We start from the raw sequence: 23,889 nt of genomic DNA, 5'->3' as shown, positions 1-23,889 counted from the left end.
CAAAGTGCTCAAAACTGTGCCATAAAGCATTTGATTCAGAGGAACCTGGCCAGGTCAGAGCTATTCTGCTGTAAAGCTCTTAGGGACATGTGTTTGTAGAACCAACCCAAGATGCTGTTGTAAAAGCATCTCAAACTTTTCAGATATACCAAAAAATGAATTTGATTTTTACCCCTGCATAATCCCCCTTCTTTGCCTGGTCTGACCACTCTTATTATTATCAGATACTCTACGTGCCATTCACTACAACTAAATTTCTTTTTCCTTCTTTGACTGACTACAAGGTATTGACTAAAAACATACTACTCGGTATCTTCTGGCAGAAATTAATGATGTTACGTTCCTCCAAAGGAAAGCTGTCTGTGTGGGTGATGATATGATGTAGCTATGAGGGATGACACAAGAGGACCCCAGGACAGAGCTAAGGGTAAGGGAGGGAATGAGTATGCAGAGCGAAAAAGCAGTGAGGCTGGGGAGTTCTGGTCAATCTACAAGACTGATTTGCATCCGTGGGCATCACCAACATACGGACGTGGTAACCTGTCCTGCAGACACAGGGACCTTAGTCTTTGTATAACCTACCCCTAGCTTCTCCTGCTTCCGCACACAGCTCAGCAATGACTCTCCTCTCCTCACCCCACCTCAGGTGGGTGTGGTCTCCATGGGGGGACTCCCCGGCCTGTACATTTATTTTATGCTGACTCACTTATTTATATATAAAATATTTATTTTTGAGAAGAGAGAATATTCTTCAGTAAGCTTGGGATTAACTTTGCAAAATAGTCCTATAACAATTCTGCTCATTTGGTTACCCAAATGGTACTCTTTTTACCTTACATAGTAAATAAAGAATCTGAATGTATTTCATAAAAATTTCAACATAATTTTAACATTCTTTTTTTTTTAAGGATTTTATTTATTTATTTGACAGAGAGAGAGATCACAAGTAGGCAGAGAGGCAGGCAGAGAGAGGGGGGAAGCTGGCTCCCTGCTGAGCAGAAAGCCTGATGCGGGGCTGGATCCCAGGAGCCTCAGATTATGACCTGAGCTGAAGGCAGAGGCTTAACCCCCTGAGCCACCCAGGCGTCCCACAATTTTAACATTCTTAATAGATCCAACAAATTCCTTATTTTTAAAAAAAAAGCCTATTCTAGAACATAGTTTTTAACCAAATCTTGCTCTTTAAGGTATGCAGCAGTAAATGTATTTTAAGGTATTTGAGTTACAAACTTTAATATCCATTTTCTTTTTGCATAAATCAAAAAACATGTAGTAGCATTTATGAAATGAGTGTCTATCAACATAGAAAACAGAGCCATTTATTGTTTATATTAGCCAGAAATACTTGTCTTCCCAACCATAAACCAAGTGGGCAATTGAATACTTACTGTTAACTCATTGATACAAAGAGCAGAAACTGGAGCTCGATGGCCTCGGAGCTGGGTTAGGAAGGACAGTTTGTTCAAATCCCAAATGATGCAGGTTCGGTCACGGGACCCGCTGACAATTATGTGATAGGCCAATGACGCTGTGGCACAGGTGACAGTGTCCGTGTGGCCAAGTAAGGCCTATGAAGTAGAACAGAAAAATACGAGGCTGATCACCATGACTGTGCTCCTTGAGGGGCTCCAGAAGGTCCTGGATGTACTAGGAGTGAGGGGAGCGTGTGCTGGCAGTAGCAGTGTCTGCCATGTCTTCCTTCTTTACCGACTATACATGCCTCAACCTGCCAGGGGAACAGAGAAGTCTGGGGGACTCTGGAGGCTCTGACCTCCCTTTTACATCACTTCTTTCCCAGACCTGGATTAGAATCTTAGAAGGGAGAATAGCAGCTGCAACTCAGTTTGTGTTTCTTCCTCTCATTTCTACATGGAAATGCATTAGCTATGGCCCCCGCAAAGAACAGCATTTAAACTGGGCATTGATTCTTTTCTGCCACTGTCTCCTGTTCATCAAAGGAACTAAAACTGGATGGATCTTTAAAAAAATGCACACACAGTGAGGCCTGCATGGTGATGGTACATGGTCCTAGCAAGATGAAGGGAAGTGTGCTGAGCTCCTGCTACTCACCTGGACACATCTGTGCCCAAGAGATCTGTTCAGACTAGAACAGGAACTTCTGTCTTTTGCTAGAACATGAAGAGAAACAGGACCCAACGAAATGGCAATGTGGGAGAACAAGCATTTCAGAGAAGATTCAGATTACTGTTAAGAGCTCCTGAGTATTGGGGTACCTGGGTGGCTCAGTCGGTTAAGCATCTGCTCTTGGCTCAGGTCATGATCCCAGTGTCCGGGGATCAAGGCCTATAAGGGGCTCCTTGCTCAGTGGGGAGGCTGCTTCTTCCTCTCCCTCTGCCCCTCACCCTGCCTGTGTTCTCACTCTGTCTCTCTCTCAAATAAATGAATACAATCTTTAAAAAAAAGTTCTTGAGTATTTAACTACTTAAATAATGAGTTGGCTTACAATTTTTGGTCATATATAAATCCTTTCTGTATGCTTAGTAAACCCCAGAAGGCTGTTTTAAATAAGTGACTTTTCCTGAGGGCTTACTGGCTGGGACACTAGCTTCAAAGTCCATTTTCTAAATGGAAAATATTGTGAGCCAGAGAGTTTGGATCAGCAAACTACAATGTGAACCCTGCATTTGCTCATATCAACACTATCTTTTTATGTGGCCCATTTTTAGACTCAGCAACCACTGACGTTTCTGGCTGATACACATGACCAGTGGTGTAAATGCAAGGGGTTCCATCCCTTCCACAGACATTTAAGACACCACTGTCTAAATTTGGTTTGAAAATAGCCTTAGAGTCCCACAGAACTGAATTCACATCCTGGCTCTACACTAAATGTGACTGGGGCATGTGTCTGAATCTCTTCAAGTGGTGGTATTTCCAGGAATCAAAAGGGTTTATCAACTACCCTGCAGAATTGTGAGGACTGGAGTTTTACATTTTTAAACTCCTACCATAATGCTCTGAACTTAGTAAGTGCTCAATAAATGACAGATATTGTTACACTGCTTCTCAAATTTGTCTTATACACTTAGATGTATATTGCATCAAAAAAACTTTATAGCAAATTCACTCACAAATCAAATGTTAAAAAAAGATGGCCTAATTATAAACAGTATTTGCTTTAGATAAAATTTTGTGAAAGTAGGTAATAAGTAATCAAATGATAAATGAGGAAAGAGATAAAGAATCAAAGAGTTACTGGTTTGGCTGAATGGAAATTGCCCAGAAGGAAAATAATATTAATCAATAGCAAACATAATTTTGATTAGAAAAATCCAATTTATGGGCAACACAGCTGACTCTGAACAACATGGAGGTTAGGGGTACCGACTCCTGACGCAGTCAAAAATCTAACTTTCGGGTGCCCAGGTGGCTCAGTGGGTTAAGCCTCTGCCTTCAGCTCAGGTCATGATCCCAGGGTCCTGGGATGGAGTCCCGAATCAGACTCTCTGCTCAGCAGGGAGCCTGCTTCCCTCTTTCTCTCTACCTGCCTCTGCCTACTTGCGCTCTCTCTCTGTCAAATAAATAAATAAAAATCTTTTTAAAAAATTTTTAAAAAATGCTCAATTGACTGAGCCCCCAAGCTCCCCATATTAAATAATATATTACCTAAAGACAGCTTGCTTCAGATTTTAAGAAAGGACCAGCTTAGATCATTTTTAGAAATACTAGTGCCTGATTTCATTTCCTTTATTTAAAGACCCATTTCTAGCAAAAGAACATTATTTTTTTTTTTATTTTGTCCATTATATATGAAGCACTTTGGAATTAAAGAAGCTTTGTAGGCTTCTCTAGAGTGCAGGCTGCCAGGATGGGTATGTCGATCTTCCGTTTATTCTGTTACCTGTTTGAGAGTGAGGGTCTTAGCCTTTTCTTTCGAGGTGCCCATCTCCCAGACACACACAACTGTGCTTGTTCCACCTGTGATGACCAGCTTGGGGTTGGGGCAGATTGCACAGAGAATCTGGCCCCATTCAGACAAACATTCGTAAACAGTCACCACCTGTAAAATAAAACAAGACGGGAGACACAGGTGCCATCAAGTACTATCAACTTCTGGATCCCAGTGAGCACACTGAGTGAAGGAGAGCCCCCAGGCAGGCACCTCACAGGCAAATGCATGTACACTCCGGGCTGGATTCACTCTGCAGCATTTCCACTGAGGCTCTGCCATGAACCTACGGCCTCCTAACTACAGCTGCTGTGAGAAACCATAATGACAAGGACTTTGCTCCTAGTGGGTGTCTCCAGCTTCTCCAGTCCTAGAAAATGACGTTCCGACTATGATGCTGTCTATGATCCAGGGGAGAATCTGGTAGAAGGATGTGTTTGCTGTATCCAGTTAGAGGTAAGCGGGAATCAGGAGGGCTGCCGTTTAATGAGGTTAACTACACAGGGTTGTGTCACAGCGCAATGCACAGACTTGCGCAAACTAGATCCTGCCCGCTATCAGGAGGGGACCAGCAGAGGGCAAGCACAGAGCACCAGAAGGGCACAACCCAGTGCCTCTCAAGAGCTGATGTGGGACTCCACACAGAGGCTGCTGCCATCTGGGTGATGGGCTGATGGGTTTTCCATCTGCCACTTAAGCTTACTGAAGCAGTAAGTGGGCTTTCAGTGATTCACCATAAAGAGGCTCTTGTAGTGGTCAAAAATGTTGACTACCTGGCTGGCTAAGGACCTCTTGGAGGAACTCTTTGTGGGGGAAGGAAACTGTTAGAACTCAGTACACAACTTTTCAAAAGCAGCTTGTTCTGTAGAAAACCCACCTTGTCCACTAGCTTCTTTAACCTGATCTCATGCTGTGAAGCTTTCCCTTCCTCTGGGCTCTGGAGGAGCAGGTGACTAGCCCTTGGCCTGGGCTCTTCCCACCCCTTTCAAGCAGGATATCCAAACCACAGAAGAGCAAGATTAAACGAGTGAGCAAGAAACAATGCAAACCTTGTCTGACTCATAGGTTCCCAGCCTGCAGCTCAGATCGGCATAGCCCCAAGCGAAAGTTTTGTTCCAGGTTGGTGGGATAAGAACCTTATTCTGTTCTACTGCAAGAATGCCTTTATCTGTGCACACTATTTGGCCCACAGGCTCCTTAAGTTCTGTAAAAAACAAATCAACAGATCAGAATAGGGACAAGGAAAATGAACCTCATGATCCTACAGAGGCCGTCATCTCAAATATTCCTATGAATCAAGCCTCCTAACACATACATTAGGACAAAATGACCTTAGAGGGAGAGGCTGGCTTCTGCATGATGGACATTGACCCTGACAGGTGTTCTGCAGGGCTTCCTTCCGGCCTTCCTGTCTCTTGACCCACCTGGGGTTGGCTCCTAGCAGTTGGCCTGTCTTCTTGACCATCGGGACTGAACAAAGTAATCTGGGATGCTCTCCAGAATCTGTACACAGACCTTCAACCAATCTGGGCCTGCAGCACTTCCCACATGAGATCCAGCCTAAGACTTCCTGAAGGAAGGACATGCCATCCCCCAAGTGGTCCGACTCTCTGCTGAGCACACCAGTGCTCCATGACCATCACTGGCGCTGAGTGCAGCTGGCACAGGCCGGTCCATGTCATGAGGCAACATGGCTCGGAGCTGGCAGCCTATTAATTAACCAGACGTTGACACTCCAATGTTTAGATTTAACAGTGGCAACCTCAAGACTCTACAAAAACCTTTGTTCACGCTAAGAAAAATATACACTTGGAAAAGCATTTTGTTGCTTATTTAAGATTGTATTCACTTATTTGGGAGAGAGTGAAAGAGAAACAGGGAGAGAGGGAGAGCGTGAGTGTGTGGGGGGCAGAGGGAGGTAGAGAATCAGGCTCCCCACTGAGCAGGGAGCCTGATTCAACCAGGACCCTGGGATCGTGATGACCTGAGCTGAAGGCAGACGCTTAATGGACTGAGCCAACCAGGCGTCCTGAGAAGGTACTTTTAGATAACTCATAATCATATTAGATAAAAGACAGATACTTTAAGTTCGCATATTAAAAATGCAGTCTTTCAACTGCTATTTCTAAATTGGCAGAACACATATAAATGAAGATTACAAAGGTTTTTCTGCATATATAATATAAAGCCGAGCTACAAGATTTGGTCTATTTGAGTTTTCGCTATCGTAGCAGGGAGGAGAAATCTGTTTGGTTCTTTTTGATGAAAAAATCCAACAGACCAAAAAAACCCAAACCAAAAAAAAACACAAAAGGATAAAAAATAAAAAATTAAAAAAAAAAAAACAAAAAACAAAAGGAAAAGGAGAAAATCTAACAAGTATTTGGTGATTTATCATAAAAAGTATAGCACTCATTATAACCGACACTAATGTTTTCAGGCACATGTGTTAGGCTAATCACATGTGTGACTATTAACTACTCCCATAGAATCATGAAGCAAAGGCTGACTTCCTGTCACCTCACCTTTTACAGGTGTTAGAGAAGGCCTCAAGTTGTCCAGGTGATGGAAAAAGATCTTGTCACTTGTAGACCCCAGGGGAGCAGAGGCACCCGTACTGTCTCCATTCAGTCGGCTCCTCACTCGCTTTGGAGGGTGAGGTTTCTTAAATAACTGGGATGAGAGAGGATGACACGTTTTACAATGAAAGCTAACATTTATTGAACCCTTTTACATGCCAAGTATTATGTTTTTATTTCACTTACACTTCACAATGACCACTAAGGACAACATCATCACCTTTCCCATTTAAGGAAAGAACTTTTAAGGAGACTCAGAAGGATACTGGACGTTTCCCATCTTAGTAAGCAGGGGTGGGACCATGAAAACCTGGGTTACCACCATGCTCAATGCTCTTCTGATCTCCTGACTTTTCAGGAGTAAATCTCAAACTATAGTTGATCAACCATTACTTTCCAATAATTTTAAAAAGTAACCAGTTCTTTATAGTCAGACACCATTCTGTACCACTGAGGGCAGAGTGACATTCTCTTTGAGTTATTTCTGGCAACACGGCCTTTCTTTATGTGACATCATTTAGGTGTCTTTTAGATGCTACTAATTTGTTGAAAGTATGAATGCCTTCTTTTTACTTTGCAGTGGTGTAAGGGGAAAAAAAGAAAATAGTCATTTAAGGTGACTATTTTTTAAATACTGTAGATCTTCGAAATAGGTACAGAGCCATTTCTGTTAGAAAACTGTTATCTGAGGAAGATATTTGGACAATCTTAGATAAAATGAGACTTAAAATGACTAGAAAACCTTGATACTTTATGAATGTGACATTCTGGATTTCCAGAAGAAAAAATGCTTTGTAAAGAGAAAGACATTTTAGGCACCCAAACATTTAAACCCCTTGTTCCTATCTACATGTTTCAGGGTTCTGTTATTTTCTCTAAATGACACAGACTCTACAGTTGTATAAAAGGACTCCCCTACTTTAAAGCATGTTCATGAATGGACATTTGCTGAAAAACTTTTTTTATACAGATATCACCTTAATAAATTCTTTTTTCTTTAGGATTTTATTTATTCATTTGACAGAGAGACAGAACAAGCACAAGTATGCAGGGCAGCAGGCAGAGGGAGAGGAAGAAGCAGGCTCTCCGCCAAGCAGGGAGCCTGATGCAGGACTCGATCCCAGAACCCCGGGACAATGACCTGAGCCAAAGCCAACACTTAACTAACTGAGCCACCGACTGAGCTCCTGTTGAAGAACTTTTAAGAGGACCTAAGGATAAAACACCTCACCAGGCCAGGGTTTATAACAATGTATGGATATGCTGACCGTTAGACCTAGATTTTCTAGAACGGCATACTTTGAAGGACTCTATCAGTCTCTCGAACTATAGTTCCCAGGCTCAGAGTTTAAGTCTGCCTCTTAAAGTCAAAAGTGGGACTAAAATCTGTGACAGTGCGTGTGTCTTGATTTTTCTGGTCAGAATATTTGTTTCTCAGAGGGTATGAAACAGTTCCTGTGCTTGTAACCCTCAGAAAAAAGGAAAGGCTTAACTACAATTCTTCAGCTGGGATTGGAGTTTATCAATAAGCAGTCAAGTTTAAAAGCAAACACAATTCTGGGGTGCCTGGGTGGCTCTGTCAGTTAGCGTCCAACTCTTGGTTTTGGCTCAGGCCTTGGTCTCAGGGTTATGGGATCGAGCCCTGCGTCGGGCTGGGTATGCAGCCTGCTTGGGCTCTCCTTCTCCCTCTGTACCACCCCTCCAAAGTAAACACAGTTACTTGGTTGGTAGATCAGACTGCACTGTGAACGGTGCAGTTACAGGCTCTCCTGCTATCTGTCATCCAGAGAAAGGCCATTGTTCTGATTGTTCCCAAACATCGATCCTGGAAACCTCTAAGTTGGTTAATGTACAAAAAGGGAGTCCAAGAGAGGTATCTGGGGGCAGGAACAGAGAAGGACGGGGAGGCCAAAGTGTAGACCTGGGGCACCTGGGAAAGGCAGGTAGTTTGAAAGGCCAGCAGAGAGGGCCTTTCCTTTGGGGTTGGATCCTCCTCGTGCATCACCCCATCCTGGTGTGCCCGGCGCATGAAGTCTCTTAACAGGGCTGTGCTCACCGTGAAGGTGAGGGATCTACCGCATGTGGGTGCCGGGTGGCCATGATCTCGGTCTTCCTGTTTGGGTTCCAGACAGTGGTCAGAGCAGCTAGTGATGGGCTGGTTCTTGGCACACCCACACAAGCACCCTCCTACGAGAGCACTCATCACACCTGCATCACTAATCTAATCCAGATCACTGTTGTCTGTCCCCTCCACTGTCACTAAGAGCTTCCGAGGTGATATTCTGCTCCTAACTTAGTTCCCCTAGAGTGTAGGCATGTGTATGAGACTATGAACAGAATGATCTTTATTTTTCAGTTTTTATTTTAACTCTAGTTAATGTACATAGACAGAATGATCTTTCAAGTCTAAGTTAAGTATGGGGATCCCTCAGTGGCTCAGTCAGTTAAGCATTGGCCTTTGGCTCAGGTCATGATCCCAGGGTGCTGAGAAGAGTCCTGTGTCATGTCGGGCTCCCTGCTCAGTGAGGAGTCTGCTTCTCCCTCTCCCTCTGCCTCTCCCCTGCCTTGTGTTTTTTCTTTTCTCTGTCTCTCTCATTCTCTGTTAAATAAGTAAATAAAACCTAAAAAACAACAACAAAAAAAGTCTAAATATGGAGGCACCTGGTTGGCTTAGTCGGTAGAGCATGTGACTCTTGATCTCGGGGTTGTAAGCTCAAGCCCCACACTGGTGTAGAGATTACTTAAAAACAAATTCTTAAAATAAATAAATAAATAAATAAATAATAAAGTCTAAATATGACCATGCCTTTCATTGCTCAGTGTCAGCACTGGCTTCCTGCTGGTCTTGGAATGGAACCCCATCCTGTGTGCTGTAGACCCCCAGACCCCATCTTCTTCCCTGATTGCAGGTCTTGGGCAGATATAGGAAAGCACTCCCTGTACTCGTCTGAGGGGAAATTCTCTGAACAACATTTCTATTTACCTAGCCTGCAAAACAGGAGGAGAAAACAATAATCGTGGAAGCTACTGAACCTATTAGGTGGCAGGGCTCTTCAATAAAAACTTAGCCTAAACTTGCTATATGGTCATTCTTCATCTACAGCAATACTAGAGCTTAAAAAATGAAACTGAGAGCATCAATGATAAGAATATCCATACCTGTTTAGGGATCTGACCAAAGTTATTAATGAACCCTATAGTGGCTGTCTCCTTCAGTGGGTCATTTATGTTGTAGATGTCCACTTGACCCTCATAAAAAAGATGGTGGAAGACATTTACAGCTTCTACCGCGGCAGGGCCTTGCTGTTTATAGCCAAAGATTAAGTCAATCCACTCATGCAGATGGGCACTCACGTAATCACATTCCAAAGCCTGTAATTTCAAAAACACACATTCAGTCATAGGCTGACTTTTACTACTTGTTCAGAAAGCAAAAGGAATTGGCCAGTGACCATAAGGAACTGAAATAACTAAAAATTGTAAGAACAATATCTGTAATTTGAATAAATGGGTGGTATCTTGCTCAAGGCCCTCTCTTTGTACTGTGATCAACAACCCACTGAAATCCAAATTCAACCACAAAGGATGCTCCCATTACCTCACGGTGGACTCGGATGAATTCCCGTGGGTCCCCTTTTGCCCACGGTGGAAGGATAACATCTCCCAGCTTAGTGCCATTTTGTTTACAGCCTGTGCAATTAGATAAATTAAAAAGACAATGAAAGATGGTAAATAAAGTTAAGCAAGATGGTAAATAAAGAAATAGTAACTTTATATTAAAGTAACACAGAAATAGTGGGTTAAATTCATTACCAGAACTATGAAACTTTACCATCAGAAAGGACCCTGAGATCAGCTACTCGGCTTTTCCCTAGGTCTGCTTCTTAGAGAATTCCCTCAGAGAGATTATTAAGCATTAGCAAATCTGAGGGACCCACCCTGTCAAGTGACTTCAGAAAATGCTGAGTTATGCAAAGTTAAACATGTTTCTTCCTGTAAGATTCTTCAGAGGCAGAGCGCCTCTCCAGGAGGGATATTAGACACAATATTCCTGAAATTTAACTGACTGCAGGACTCCTTTTTAACGAAACAGTGAACCTACTGTTTTGAGTTTGTAAAAACTGCTCAAATTCTATCCCCTCAGGACTGTGCATTTGGAAGATCATTAGCAATTTCTCTTAAATCTTCCATTATTTGGGCTTTTCCTGAATGCTTAGAGCTTGGTGAGTCATCAGCAGTAAACCAGTACTGAATTTCTTCTCTTAATGTTTTGACAAAATTTTGCATCTCACATGGAAGAGGTTACTGAAGGAATACCTAACTACTCCGTCACTGAGGAGTTTGAGTGTTCTCTTTGCTAAAGAGGAAATAAAAATACCAGTCTTCTGGAAATATATGCAACACATGTGGTATTTCCTATTTCTGATTCTTCAACTCTTGAGAGAGCTCTGTAGAAATGACATATATTTTGCTGTAAGGATTCTAATTAAAAAAATAAAACCTGAAATGTAAGCTTCTGCTGTTAGTACATCATTTAATTGAAAAAAAAAATCTGGAAAAACTATGGGGCTACCTGGCAGAAACAAAAAATGCATACCACGTGATATTTATTCCATGGAAACTGTTAAAAATCATAGCTAGACAATGTGAAAAATGTTAAAGGAAGTGTTTGCTATAAAACCTGTCTACCACAAAACATATTAAATGGGACTGGCATCTCAGGAAACAGGTCCTATCTTTTCATTTTTTGGAAGTAAAGGCCAAAAAGTTAATTTTAGCCTACAGCTTTCCCAGATATAAATCAGGTGATCAATGTAAAAAAAATGACTCTATGAATAATAATGTTGACTCACTAGTTCAACAGTAGTTGGTTAGGTAAACAGCTGTATTAGACATTTTCAGAGAAGTACAATTGTTCAAATTCTAGAACACAAAGGCAGTTTCAAGTGAGGGCCAATAAAAATATTTCCCACAGAAACAATCTTGTTCTTGTCACTGGTATTTGATGGTTTATTGACAAAGTGATATTAAGTGAGAAACATAAAAATCAGTTTAAAGTGATGTCTTCACTTTTCCAACCAAGGAAAAATTACCATATGACTTAAGAAAAAATAAAACAATCGAGTTATTACCATCCCTCCCCCTCATTCATACCCCGCATCCACTCCCTTTGAAATTCCACCCAAGTCTCCAGACTTGACATATAATCTACTTTTTAAAAAATGTGCTAATCATCCCTAATATTTAAACAGTATCATTTTATTTCACCTGCACTAGCGGCAATTTTAAAATTTAAAGAGAACACTCTGTAGTATACTCTTGGTCTGATTCTGGTACTTTGCAGCTCTCTTCCATGTAGATCCATATCCAAGGGTATAAAGATAAGAAGACCGGGGGGAATGTTACTCATCCCAGAGCCAGCTCTTTGTTTTATACCACTTAAAGATAATAAAAATAGTAAACATTGTTTTGGGGGTTTTCTTTCTTTCTTTCTTTCTTTCTTTCTTTAAGTAATTGAAGTGAAATTTACCTAACATAAAGTTAACCACTTTAAAGTGAACAATTCAGTGGCATTGAGTACATTCATAATTTTGTGTGGCCACCATCTCTATCTAGCCCTAAAACATTTTCATCACCCCACAGGGCAGTCTTGCACCCATTAAGCAGTGGCTCCCCATTCCTCCTGTCTGCTCCCCCCATCCTGGGTAACCACCACTCTGTGTTCTTTGTTTATAAGACTGACCTATATAGGATATTCCATAGGAAGAGAATCATACATTATATGATCTTTTGTGTCTGTCTTCTTTAACTTAGCATCATGTTTCTGAGGTTCATCTGTGTTATAGTGTGTATCAGTAATTCACACTTTTCCATGGAGTACCATTCCACTGTATGTGCATTTCACAATTTGTTTATTCACTGACAGACATGTGGCCTGCCTGCTCCTACCACCTGGCTATTGTACATAATGCTGGTCTGAACGGGTGTGGACAGGTACTCTGCTTGAGTCCCTGTCTTCAGTTCTTTTGCATATAGACCTCAGAGTGGAACTCCTGGGTCATATGGTGATTTCAGTTTTAACTTCTGAGACACCACCAAGCTAAGCTGTCTTCCACACCTGCTAAGCCACCTCCCATTCCCACCAGCAGTGCATGAAGTTTCTGCTCTCTCTACACCCTCATCGACTCTTGCTCTTTTATGTTGTTGTGGCTTTTTTGCTTTCACTATAGCCATCCCAGTGGATGTGAAGTGGTACCTACACGATGTTCACTGGCATTTCCCTAATGACTAATGATGTTGAGCATCTTCTCACAGCCATTTGTATAACTTCTCTGAAATGTCTACCTGGGTCAGTGGCCCATTTTTTAATTGGGTTATCTTTTGGCTGTTGAGTTGTAAGAGTTATTTTCAGGACACTAGGCCATTATGAGATACATCACTTGCAAATATTTTCTTCCCTTCTGGAGGTGTTCTTTTCACCTTCTTCATAATGCTCTTAGATGTATAAGTTTTACATTTTGATCAAGTCCAAGTCATTTTTTTTCAGTTGTTAATGCTTGTGTTGTTATATCCTACCTAACAAGGCATCAGCAAATAAAAGATCATTAAGATTTAACCCTATGTTTTCTTCTAAGAGTTTTATAGCTTTAGCTTTTTTTTTGTTTACACTTTTAGCTCTTATATGTGAATAGTGTTTTTTAAAGTGTGTGATTTCATGGAAAGAAGATGATTTATTATGAAGATGAGCATGACAAAAATACATGACTCTTTCTTAATTTATTTATATAAAACTGGATAATTTAGTTCAGTTTGTAAGTGGTCTGGACTGGACTCAATTTCAGGTCTTTTGCTGGGGCTATTAAGAGAGTCTTACTACCTTTCCAATTAGCTCTGGAGCTATAATTTCACAAAGTTAGAACTGCCAAAGGACAAGCAACAAAAATTATTTAAAAAACTATTTTTAGAAAGAAAAATCACTCAGATGTATCAGATATGAACACTTCTCTAAATTTTCTGTTAACAAACTTTGAGGTAGTATAGAAATGATTTATATGTTGAACACTTAAATATGATATGAAGTATGAAAAATATACAAAAATAGAACAAAGTCTGGCAGGAATATTCTGAAGTGGAAACAATGGAATTTTGATATGTCTTAAAAGAAATACTCAGAAACCTAGATCAGCAAACTATGTTCCAAAAAACTGCAGCCAAAATCAAATCTATTTCCTGTAACTGCTGGATTATACAAAGAGAGCAGAGTACTGACGAAATTTCTCTCCTTTTTAGGACTATTGATTTGTTTCTGTTTTTCTAGATAATACTAACCTAACACGATAAAAAAAGAGAAATTAACTTGAAGTTATTCTAAAACTCTAATTTTAAAACATATCAGCATGCAATGTGAGAATGCCTCCCGCAATACGTAAGATTAAAACAATACACAAAAAATGTGGATATATCATTTTTGGCTATTAATTTCAACCATAAGGATTTTTAAATAAATTTTCACCTCCCCTTTGTTTTTATTGAAATCATAATATTCTGAGCATTAGATGCAATCTGTGTCAATTTTTAAATCTTCCCAAGACTCCACATTTGAAACAGTTATTTTGGGCATAAATGTATTTTTCCTTTTATATTTACTCCCACACACCCAATTATAGTAAATAACAGCTGCTGAAACCACAAGGAAGTCTTTCCTTGTTTGTGCGTACTGCAGACACTATTCAGGAAAGTCACATTTCTATTGGTCCTTTCCAGGGTAGTGTTCCGATGACAGCACCACAGCTGTACATACCTAGATCAAAGTTGTTGGAATTGAACAGGAATTCTGGTAAGTAAAAAAATTCGGGGATAAGTTCTTTTACATCTGCCATGTTGTGCTTTGATGCTGAGTACCAGGCCTCGCGCACACTGTGGAACATCCGGTCAGCCAGGTCGAAGTGGCCTCCCTGTGGATGGAAGAAGGCACTGCTCTGTTAGAGCCCCATCGCCACACCTCATGGCTTCTGTCAAGCTCACGGGCTCGATAAACCCAAGTAAATACATTTGGTGACAATTCCATTTTCCCCCATCCTATGTCAAACACACAAAATTTTAAATAATCACAAAAAGAAAATGAATTCTTTTAGGGGTGTTTCTGACAAAGTGCTTAATACATGTATTTTGTAATCAAAGTGAAACCTAAATACAAAGACTCTGAAAAGTCACTAAAAAATGAGTTTTTATTGAGAGGGCAAGAATATGAAATATGAATCATGAATTCTTCCATAGTTTCATGATGCTCTCTTAAAGAAAACCAACCAAGATTCTAATGTAGCCATCTACAGTTGAAAATATTCAAGTTTTGTGTGTATATACACATATATGTGTGTATATATATATTAGACTGATTTTATAAATTAACATGACATTCAAGTGCTCACAATGTTAAGGATTAGGTGAAAAACTAAGAAAGAAAGAAAAACTAAGAAAGTTATATATAACTTTTTGATATATATAACAAATTCAAATAGAAAAGGGATTTCTTACACAGCCTCACAGATATACCTTCCTCAGTCGAACTCCCTGTTGCTGTGTTTTCAGTGGACACAGTGTATCTGTCTTTACACTGAAGCTCACCGCGGGAAAATACCAAAGTCCATACACTACGACACCAAGACCTGACACAATCTGACTCGTTACCTGTCTGAGGGCATCCTCTGAATTTCCCCTCCACTTACTCTGCTCCAGACACAGTGGGCTCCCTGCTCATCCTAAAACATCTCAGCCACTTGCTTGGCTTGGGGCCCTCTGCCTGGAACACACTTTCTCCAGATAGCTGCATGAGTAACTGCCTCATGCCCTCCAAATTTTTGCTCACTTGCCACTTTTCAAGGAGACCTACTCTGACTGCTCTATTTCAAACTGCACTGCACCCTTTTCTACCACCCACTAGTACTCTGTACTTCCCAGTCCCTTTCCCTGATCCGTATGTTCTGATAGCATGTATTGTATTCTAAAACACTTTAAGATGTATTTCTTTGTTGTTTTTCTTGTCTGTTTCCCTCAACTAAAGTATGTATGTTGTACAAAGTAGGGCTTTTGTTTTTATTCATTGATATCTTCCACGTACCTAGAACAGTGTCTGGTACATAGTAGATATTCAATAAATATTTGCTGAATAAATGAAAGAGAATATGGAGGAAAGCAGTTATAATAAAGAAGACAGCAAATGAGCTAGACTATATTTTTAAAACATTTGTTGCTAATTTAAACCAGGTAAGTCTGAATTCCATATACCTGGCTGGAAAGCACATGGTATTTGCTTCTTTGACTAAAGGACCCTGGCTCTTGTTTTACTCAACAATTCTGATACAGTGAAATGCCATTTGAATTATGTTTCACTACTTTTTGTGACTGAAACTTCATAGGACTTCTTGTAAGGCAAGATAACAACATTAAAACACACACACACACACACACACACACACCAATTTTAAATAGAAAGGAGGCTTGAATAAAATAGAAAAATGCTAAATTTAGAGTTTTACCTGCAGCCTTAAGAATATCTGTGTGAAAGGCTCCATCCTTACTAGGTATGAAGCCACAATCATTGCAGATGAATAGTGGGTCCCATAGTGGTAGGCTGGAGTTTCTCCTGTTCAAAAAAATTAAAACATAATTGAAAACAAAAGAGTAAATGTGAAAAATAAAATTGGTATTAATAGGCTTGAAAATGCTAACGCCTGTGATTGCTGTAACACTAAACACAACTGGCATTGGTGTTTGTAGTGTGAGAACATTACTGCACCGCTGCCCCTCACTTACATACCTGGCAGTAATCCAAATTAAGTATAACTCAGTGCCTTTCCTCACAAATTTAGCACATGTAGGAATTCACGTTTTGAGGGTTAGTGTAATAGGTAAGCCTTAACAGCAAACCACCTTCCACTAAAGCAGGATACTGACTTACAGCTACTTTTTAGGATGTTCTGGCTTTGCAACGATCTATTACTCTAAATTATTATCTATGAATATTACGTAATTGTTATTACATACTCTTCTTCGCAGGAAAAAAAGGGTCCACACAGGGAATACCTTTAGGCTTAAGTTTAGTTTTTTTTCCTCCTTTGTTCACCCATTCGGTGAGGGTGGTGGGGGGCAGACACATGAGAAACATTAAACATAACAGGGGGCCTGCGTGGTGAAGTTGGTTATCTTGCTTATGGCTCGGGTTGTGATCTCCGGGTTGTGAGATGGAGCCCTGCATGGGGCTTTGTGCTCGGTGGGGAGTCTGTTTAAGATGCTCTTCCCCTCTCTCTGCCTCTCCCCAGCTCACACACGCCTGTGCATGCATGTTCTCTCTTTCTCAAATCGTCTTTTAAAACAAAACACAAAATCAAAACACTAAACATAATAAGTAATGAAGTGTAGTTTCAGGAGGTGGTGGTTGTTCTTGTTGTTACTATTATTATCATTGTTATTTTATTTTTTTTAAAGCAAAGGATTTCAAAAAGTTTCTCAATAAAATTAAAAGTATAATTAAGGAAACTGTAGTTTCTGGGTTAAATAGGATTAGAGCTAAAGGTAGGTTATCTACCTAGTGGGAAATTTCTGACCTATACAAAGCAGACAGTTTTCTGCCAGTACCTGATAAGCTACCTAAAACACGTTTTCTAAGCATGGCCATCAGTTGGCATGCAAAATCTGATAGCTGTATACATGTGTGAATTTATAACTTACACAGATGTAATGATACATAAGCAAAGATAAAGGAAAAGATACAGGGATGGCAGACCACTAAATAATGGCTTTATGTTTGCAACTGAGGCACAAAGTCCAATGACAAGAAAAGTTACTTACCATTAGGATCTTCCCAGTCTTTATACCGCTTCTTATATTGAGCTAATCGTTCATCTGTCTGTGCGCCCATTGGCTTAGCCAGGTTTCTAAATGTCTTGGGATTAGTAAGATCTACCTCCTAAAATACAAAATGAAATCCAATTCCAAATTACTATACGCCTTTCATTCTCGCCAATGTAGGTACAGTGGCTATAACAGATGACAGTGATTTATAAACGTTTGAGGTCCCACTGGCAGAACGGGGCTCCAAAACCAAGCTATGTACCTACTGGTTATCTGTATTTTATAGACAGGCACATGGCAGCTTGTTAACTACTTTGGAAATTAAGAATTCACAGAAGACACTCAGAATCCAGGCTGGAGATGAGGAATAAGGGAAAATCCTTCCCAGTCTTGGCAAGGACATGGCAGGGGACTCGACACAAAAGCCTGGGACTCATCTTTATCTCCATCACCCACGTAACTGGAGCACCGAATCTCCTTTCTGTTCTCTTCTCTCCTCCCCCATTTCACCCCAACTTCACTTCTGAGCATTCCCTTCTTAGAGGTGATCGGGCAGTGAAATGAACTAGAGCACTTGGTAACTCATTCACCTCTGAAAGACAGCATACCAGACTACTTGACTTCCAAATGAGATGGAATCTTTCAGTCTATCTTCCACCAATTATTTTAAAAGTTCATTTCTAACTGACTTAATTCATATACTTAAAAGAGAAACAAATTCACCACCTGGGGTTTTCAAAGTAAAAATGTGGGATATGCACCAGCGGGGGGGGGGGGGGCAGTATTTAATCAATGTCCTTTTAAAGGGCGTCACGGCCAAACATTTTTGCCAAACTTGTACTTTAAATGAACCCACATCCATGAATATTAAGTCAAAATCTACATGCAAAATCCCTCATCAATACTGGTTAACTTTGGTTAACTCAACAAAAACTAAATTGTATGCTAAGTATCAGGCACCGTTCTAGGGGTTGGGAATTGACAGATACAGGATTGTCTTTGTGCTCAAGGGATATACATGTAGGAGCTACTCTGGGAAGAAGGGTACTGTGCTGAGGTTTCTAAATTCTCTCCAAATTGTGATGACCATTACTGAGTAATTTTTTTTTTAATTACTGAGTAATTTTAAACAGTGATGACTCAATTAGTGTTTCTGAAACCAGCTGCAGTGTAGAGTACAGAGAGGCACCCACTAGGGGATACAAATTAGCACTTAAGAAAACCAAACAGATATTTAAGCATAAATATCTGAAAAATTGGTCAATGACTTAAACTTTGTACAAGTCCAAGCTAAAACTCTTCTCATCTTCTTGTAACAAGTGCCCGTTGAGGGATTAAAATTTTAAAAATTATAAATTAAATTATAAATTATAAACCAAGTAAAACATCTGAGCAAGTTAAGTACTTCTTAATTACTTTTTGAAGATGTGTTCCACTTACACAAAATGTTTATTTACCTCTGAGTCGTAATCTGCAAGGATCCAGGGGAAGACAGGATACTGCATGAGATCATTATACGACCTGCCAGCCAAAGTGTTCAAATGCATCAGATACTGGAAGTTGCTGATTTCACCTCTCTTGGGAAAGATCAACAAAGATTTATTTCAGGACCATTATTTCTACTATGTTCACTTTAAAAATTTTTATTTTTTTTGTATTTTTATTTTTCCTAAAAAGAACACAAAGTTTTTTTTAATGTATGTATTTTATGGATTGTTGAAGTGCTTTCAACTGTATAACTTATACCATCTAACTGCAAATTATGAATGAAACTTGTATTTTCATTAAGCCTACCTCCCATCTTTGAGTCACAGACTTCTCTCCAACCAAAGTGCTAAGCAACCCAGACCTAAAAACAAGAAAAGATTAAGTTACAGGCAATATAATTTTAAATCTGAGCAATAATCAAGTTGAAAAATTTTTATCTGGTCCAGGAAATTTTCAAACCATGGAAGACCTATTACAAATGAGTCTTAGTGTGTTTTAACCAACATTTTGAAATATGAAATAACAGGGAATTCAATTGAAGAAAACAGAGAACACTGAAAAGCATTTATAGTAAGCGAAAGTATTTCCAGTCAATTTTGTGTTAGAATTTGTAACTCAGTTTGTTATTGGTCCTGGGATGCAATACAAAGTTCATTTTTTACCTTCGGTTATACCAAGAACTTGAAAAACAATGACCTAGTCCAACCGTCTACCTTTTACAATAACCTGTACATAAAGAAGTGCGAAGACATTAAATTGGAATAGCTGAAATAGTATACTTAGCACATTTCTTAAAAGAGAAGCTGGAGAGTGAATAAAAATATAAATATTTATGAGAGGAAAGTCATTGCTGTTTGGGTCATTTGGAATTACAGACTTTTTTGGGTATCAGACGTTCCTGGAATGCTGTAAAACCCTTCTTAAGGTTTAACACCTTCATAGTATTCGTTACTAATGATTTGAAGATTGTGATTTGAACACAATCACCCATAGGAAAGCACTGAACTATGTATCTTACTGTCTGAAAAGAAATCAACAGATCTATAAACCTTAGTTCTTAAAGATTTCTGGCTCAACAGTAGAGGTAACCCTTTCCATTTCTAGGTAAGTTCTTCCCATCAGGCAAACCAAATGTATAGGAACTCTCCCTGGAAAAAGAGCTATGTTGACTCCTCAATTTTATAAGAAAGGGAACAACTGAAAAGATGAAGTTGGAAATGAATTTCTGCTTCTTGCTTTTGAACTTTTAACAGATCTTTAAGTAAAGAACTGCCAGCTCAGCACAGAAAGTAGCAAGAACAATGAAATAACAAACTGAAAATTATGTAAGCAGGTGAAAGTACTGGCAATTTAATTACAAGTAGAAAAAAAGGCTCAATGTGGTGAAAGGGGAACTTTTATTTCCTGTTGTTTCTCTTAACAACAATACAAATGATTAGGAACGGAACATAATCTGAGGTCAAAAAAAGCACCCATTTAGCATTTGTATTTGCTAAGCCTCAGCTAAAGAAAAAGAAAAGCAACAATTTAAAAGAGAAACACACATATTTAATATAGTTAGATGCACACAGACCAGAATCAAATTTTATTTACAAATTAGAGAATCCCCAGTAAAGTTTTAAATCACTTTCTTGCATGTTGCATCATTTGTAGCCAAAAGCACTGCTTCTTTTCCAATGAATTATATAAATGGCTACCAGTTCCTGAGTGACTATAAATGGATTCTTGAAATGGCTGTATCATTCAGAAGGACTTTCTCAGATTAAAAGCAAGTAAGATGAGCATAAAGGAACTACTGATGGGTCTGAACGCATAAAAACAAGAGTTAAAATTTAAATATTAAAAAACAAAATTAAGAAGAAAACCGGGCAATTTACAACAAATATAACAAGTAAGGGAATAGTAATACATTATTATAGAAAAATCCCATCAAATGGATAGCAAGAACTCAGAGAAGATGTCAAGCAGACTTACCATGGTGATCATTTCTCAATTACACAAATATCCTATCATTATGTTGTATACCTTGAAACTACTATAATCATATGTCAATTGTATCTCAATTAAAAAAGAAAGTCAAACCACCATCACCACCACCACCAAAAAAGAACTCGGGAAAAAACAGGCAAAGTTATGGATAACTCACAAATGAGGATTTTAAATGGCTAACAAACATATACAGTGCTCAAGATTATGAAAATGAAAGAAATACACATTTAAAAATTGAGAAAGCATCTTATAAAACCAGGAAAAATGAAAAGATAAATATAAAAAGTTGACAACCATCTACTGAGGGAAATAAATTTACCCGCTAGTGGTGGACTATGTTTAATTTTTATGAAAATCAAGTTGATTTTGCTTATCAAAGCCTTAAAATTCATACCTCTTTTTTTCACCAAGGGGATTTTACCCAAAAAAATCATGAGCAGTCATACTTGCATTATTAGAACAAGGAAATCTGACAAAGATAAAGTATCCAAAAATAAGAGAATGCTTTATACATACCATGAATAGGTATTAAGTTAAAAGTAACATTCTGAATAATTTTGTAATCCCAGGGGTAACAGTTACATACAACACTGCATGGGAGAAGCAGAATAAAAATCTGTCTAGAGTGTGAGCTCAGTTACACACACAGGACCGTATGCTGCTTAACGGACTCAAGGAAATCGATCAGACCTTGAGTGCTGATCTGACAGGAAAGATCATGCACAGCGTGCCTTTTTCTTCTAAAGTTTTTAGAACATTCTGTGTTCTAAAGTATTTAAAACATTCTGTGTAACCACTAGGAGGAGAAAACACTCATTCAAAATATTAAATAATACTGTGCAGATGCAAACCATCCTACTATCACTATTAAACTATGATGTAAGAACCAATCAACCTACCCCTGCTCCACACTTGTGTTCGGTCGTTGCCCAGACACAGACTCTGAACTGTCAGTTAGAGATGGCACGACAGCCAGAAACCTGGAAAATTTAAAAACAGCATAAAATTAGAAATGAAGCCAAAGTCGGGACTTAATGGGAACCTCAGAAAGGCGGATACATTCAGACCTTGACTGCTGCATTTACCCCTCCCCCACCCAGTCAACAGCAGGCAAAGGGAACAAACAATAATTGGAATCTGTTACTAGAAAGGGTCAGATGATGGCTTCCAAGCCAAATATAAAAGGCCACAGCAAAATCTATCATTCTGGATTTTAAATATGCTGTCATATTACTGGAAGAAAAAGCCTTGCAACACTGATGCACAGAAACTGAGTCAACTTAATGAAGTCTTAACGAGTGAGTAACAGCTAAATATTCACATGACAGCAAGTAACGAGGATAGCAAAACACTGAGAGAACAGGGACAACACTAAGCAAATGAAGACACATACACAATAAGCAACTTTATGTGACACTTCTACATTTTTTTCAGAGTTGCCCACAATGTCAACATAAATATTTTAAAGGTGGAAGAGAGTTATAGGAAAATTATTAGAACAGATGTGGACCCTGAACTTAGCACATACACAGACATTTTTCAGAGAAAGACAAACTCATCTTGTAACAGCTGCTAATTAGGAAGAGCAAACAATCTCCTAGTGTTGAAAACAATATCGCCTTTAGAAGTGAATACAACAGGTAAAATTTCAGTCCCTTTATTGGCTCTTCCCAACATGTGGACTGGATTACCAATCACCATCCACAGGCACTTTGTCTGATGAACCCCCCCTCATTCCCTTGTGCTCACAGGTAGTATTACTGGACCAAAATGATAAGCTATGTTGCTTGGCATTAAACATTCCTCATAGAAATAAGGTAAAATATAAAAATTCCCTTAGTAGAGCGCTTGCTACCCAAACCACCCTTCAAATAATTAGAAGGTCTCTCGTATCTGTGATCCATTCATAAAAGTCTCATTATTCATACACCCAACAGAAATAATTTTTTTTTTAAAGATTTTAATTTCTTTATTTGACAGAGATCACAAGTAGTTAGAGAGGCAGGCGGGGGGTGGAGGGGGTGGTGGGGGGAAGCAGGCTCCCCGCAGAGCAGAGAGCCAGATGTGAGGCTTGATCCCAGGACCCTGAGATCATGACCTAAGCTGAAAGCAGAGGCTTTAACCCACCGAGCGCCCCCAACAGAAATATTTTTGAGCACCATGTTTTCATACTACTTTTCTTTCACAAGGCAAATTCTGAATACAGCTTACCAAAAGTAAAATATGATTAGGTTAGGTAAACTGGTTTATTTGGCTATGCTACTTTTTTGAGGATGAAGGTATCAATCTCTCTTCCAAGGCCAAGGAAGGTCTCATATGAATATAATTTCTAGGGCAACTCGGTCTCTGCATTCGATGCAATGCATGCAATGCAAAATGGAACTGTCTTCTTTTTTAGTAAATAGGAAAGAAGCCTATTTTGAACCTGAAGTACTATTTTTTTAAGCTACAGTTTCCTCATTCTTTTACATTTAAAGACACAGGATTCAATGATATGCAGCATTTGATAGTATCTACCACAGGGACCAGAAAGATAAACAGTATTTCACAACAGAATAGCATTGCTTTAAAAGATAATTAGAAGAATCATGTTTCAACATGTTGCCAAAAATGAAACAAACATTTTTCTCCAAGAATTCACTGATCTCAAGATCCTAGACTTTCAAAAACTAGCTTATTTGGTACTAGTTTCCCTTACCTCCCCTTCCATGATAGCATTATCAAGTATTCTTAATCAACAATACCTTTGGTAGACTTTATTTCTAATTCCTTTCTGAAATGCAAGGAGGTAATTCCGTCCATCTCCAGAGAAAACCTCCACAGCAATAGGCTGAAATGTTCAAAGAGAAAAACATTAAGAAAAAAACACACAAGGTCATATATTAACTTTTCCACTATGAATATCTACAATGTTGAAGAAGTTAACTTTTTCAAAAACATTTTCAGAGTCATGAATTCCCAGCAGATTAAATTACAAAATAAACAGAGCCAATGTGCTCTGTTCAATTTTTGTTTCAAAAATCTTTATAGAATACTGGTAATATAATTCAAAAACTCTAATTGGAAAATTTT

The 23,889-nt window shown here is 39.1% G+C and overlaps 1 protein-coding gene across 9 annotated transcripts in view; it reads right to left on the bottom strand.

The window, feature by feature from the left end:
* The window catches only part of WDFY3 (WD repeat and FYVE domain containing 3), a 274,260-nt gene that overhangs the window by 10,968 nt on the left and 239,403 nt on the right, over positions 1-23,889 (bottom strand). For all 9 annotated transcript variants that reach the window (XM_082726684.1, XM_082726677.1, XM_082726676.1 and 6 more), the window contains 13 exons: positions 23,562-23,647; positions 21,717-21,797; positions 19,135-19,189; positions 18,798-18,917; positions 17,338-17,455; positions 16,026-16,132; positions 14,291-14,444; positions 10,088-10,179; positions 9,649-9,861; positions 6,436-6,583; positions 4,960-5,114; positions 3,863-4,021; positions 1,389-1,568 (listed from right to left, as the gene is read on the bottom strand). In XM_082726684.1, coding sequence (XP_082582810.1) covers positions 1,389-1,568; positions 3,863-4,021; positions 4,960-5,114; positions 6,436-6,583; positions 9,649-9,861; positions 10,088-10,179; positions 14,291-14,444; positions 16,026-16,132; positions 17,338-17,455; positions 18,798-18,917; positions 19,135-19,189; positions 21,717-21,797; positions 23,562-23,647 — 1,668 coding nt within the window. The remainder of the gene's footprint in view (positions 1-1,388; positions 1,569-3,862; positions 4,022-4,959; positions 5,115-6,435; positions 6,584-9,648; positions 9,862-10,087; positions 10,180-14,290; positions 14,445-16,025; positions 16,133-17,337; positions 17,456-18,797; positions 18,918-19,134; positions 19,190-21,716; positions 21,798-23,561; positions 23,648-23,889) is intronic.

The sequence above is a fragment of the Mustela nivalis genome (assembly GCF_964662115.1).
Source record: "Mustela nivalis genome assembly, chromosome: 4".
Lineage (NCBI taxonomy): Eukaryota > Metazoa > Chordata > Mammalia > Carnivora > Mustelidae > Mustela > Mustela nivalis.
This window is presented reverse-complemented; position numbering and strand designations above follow the sequence as displayed.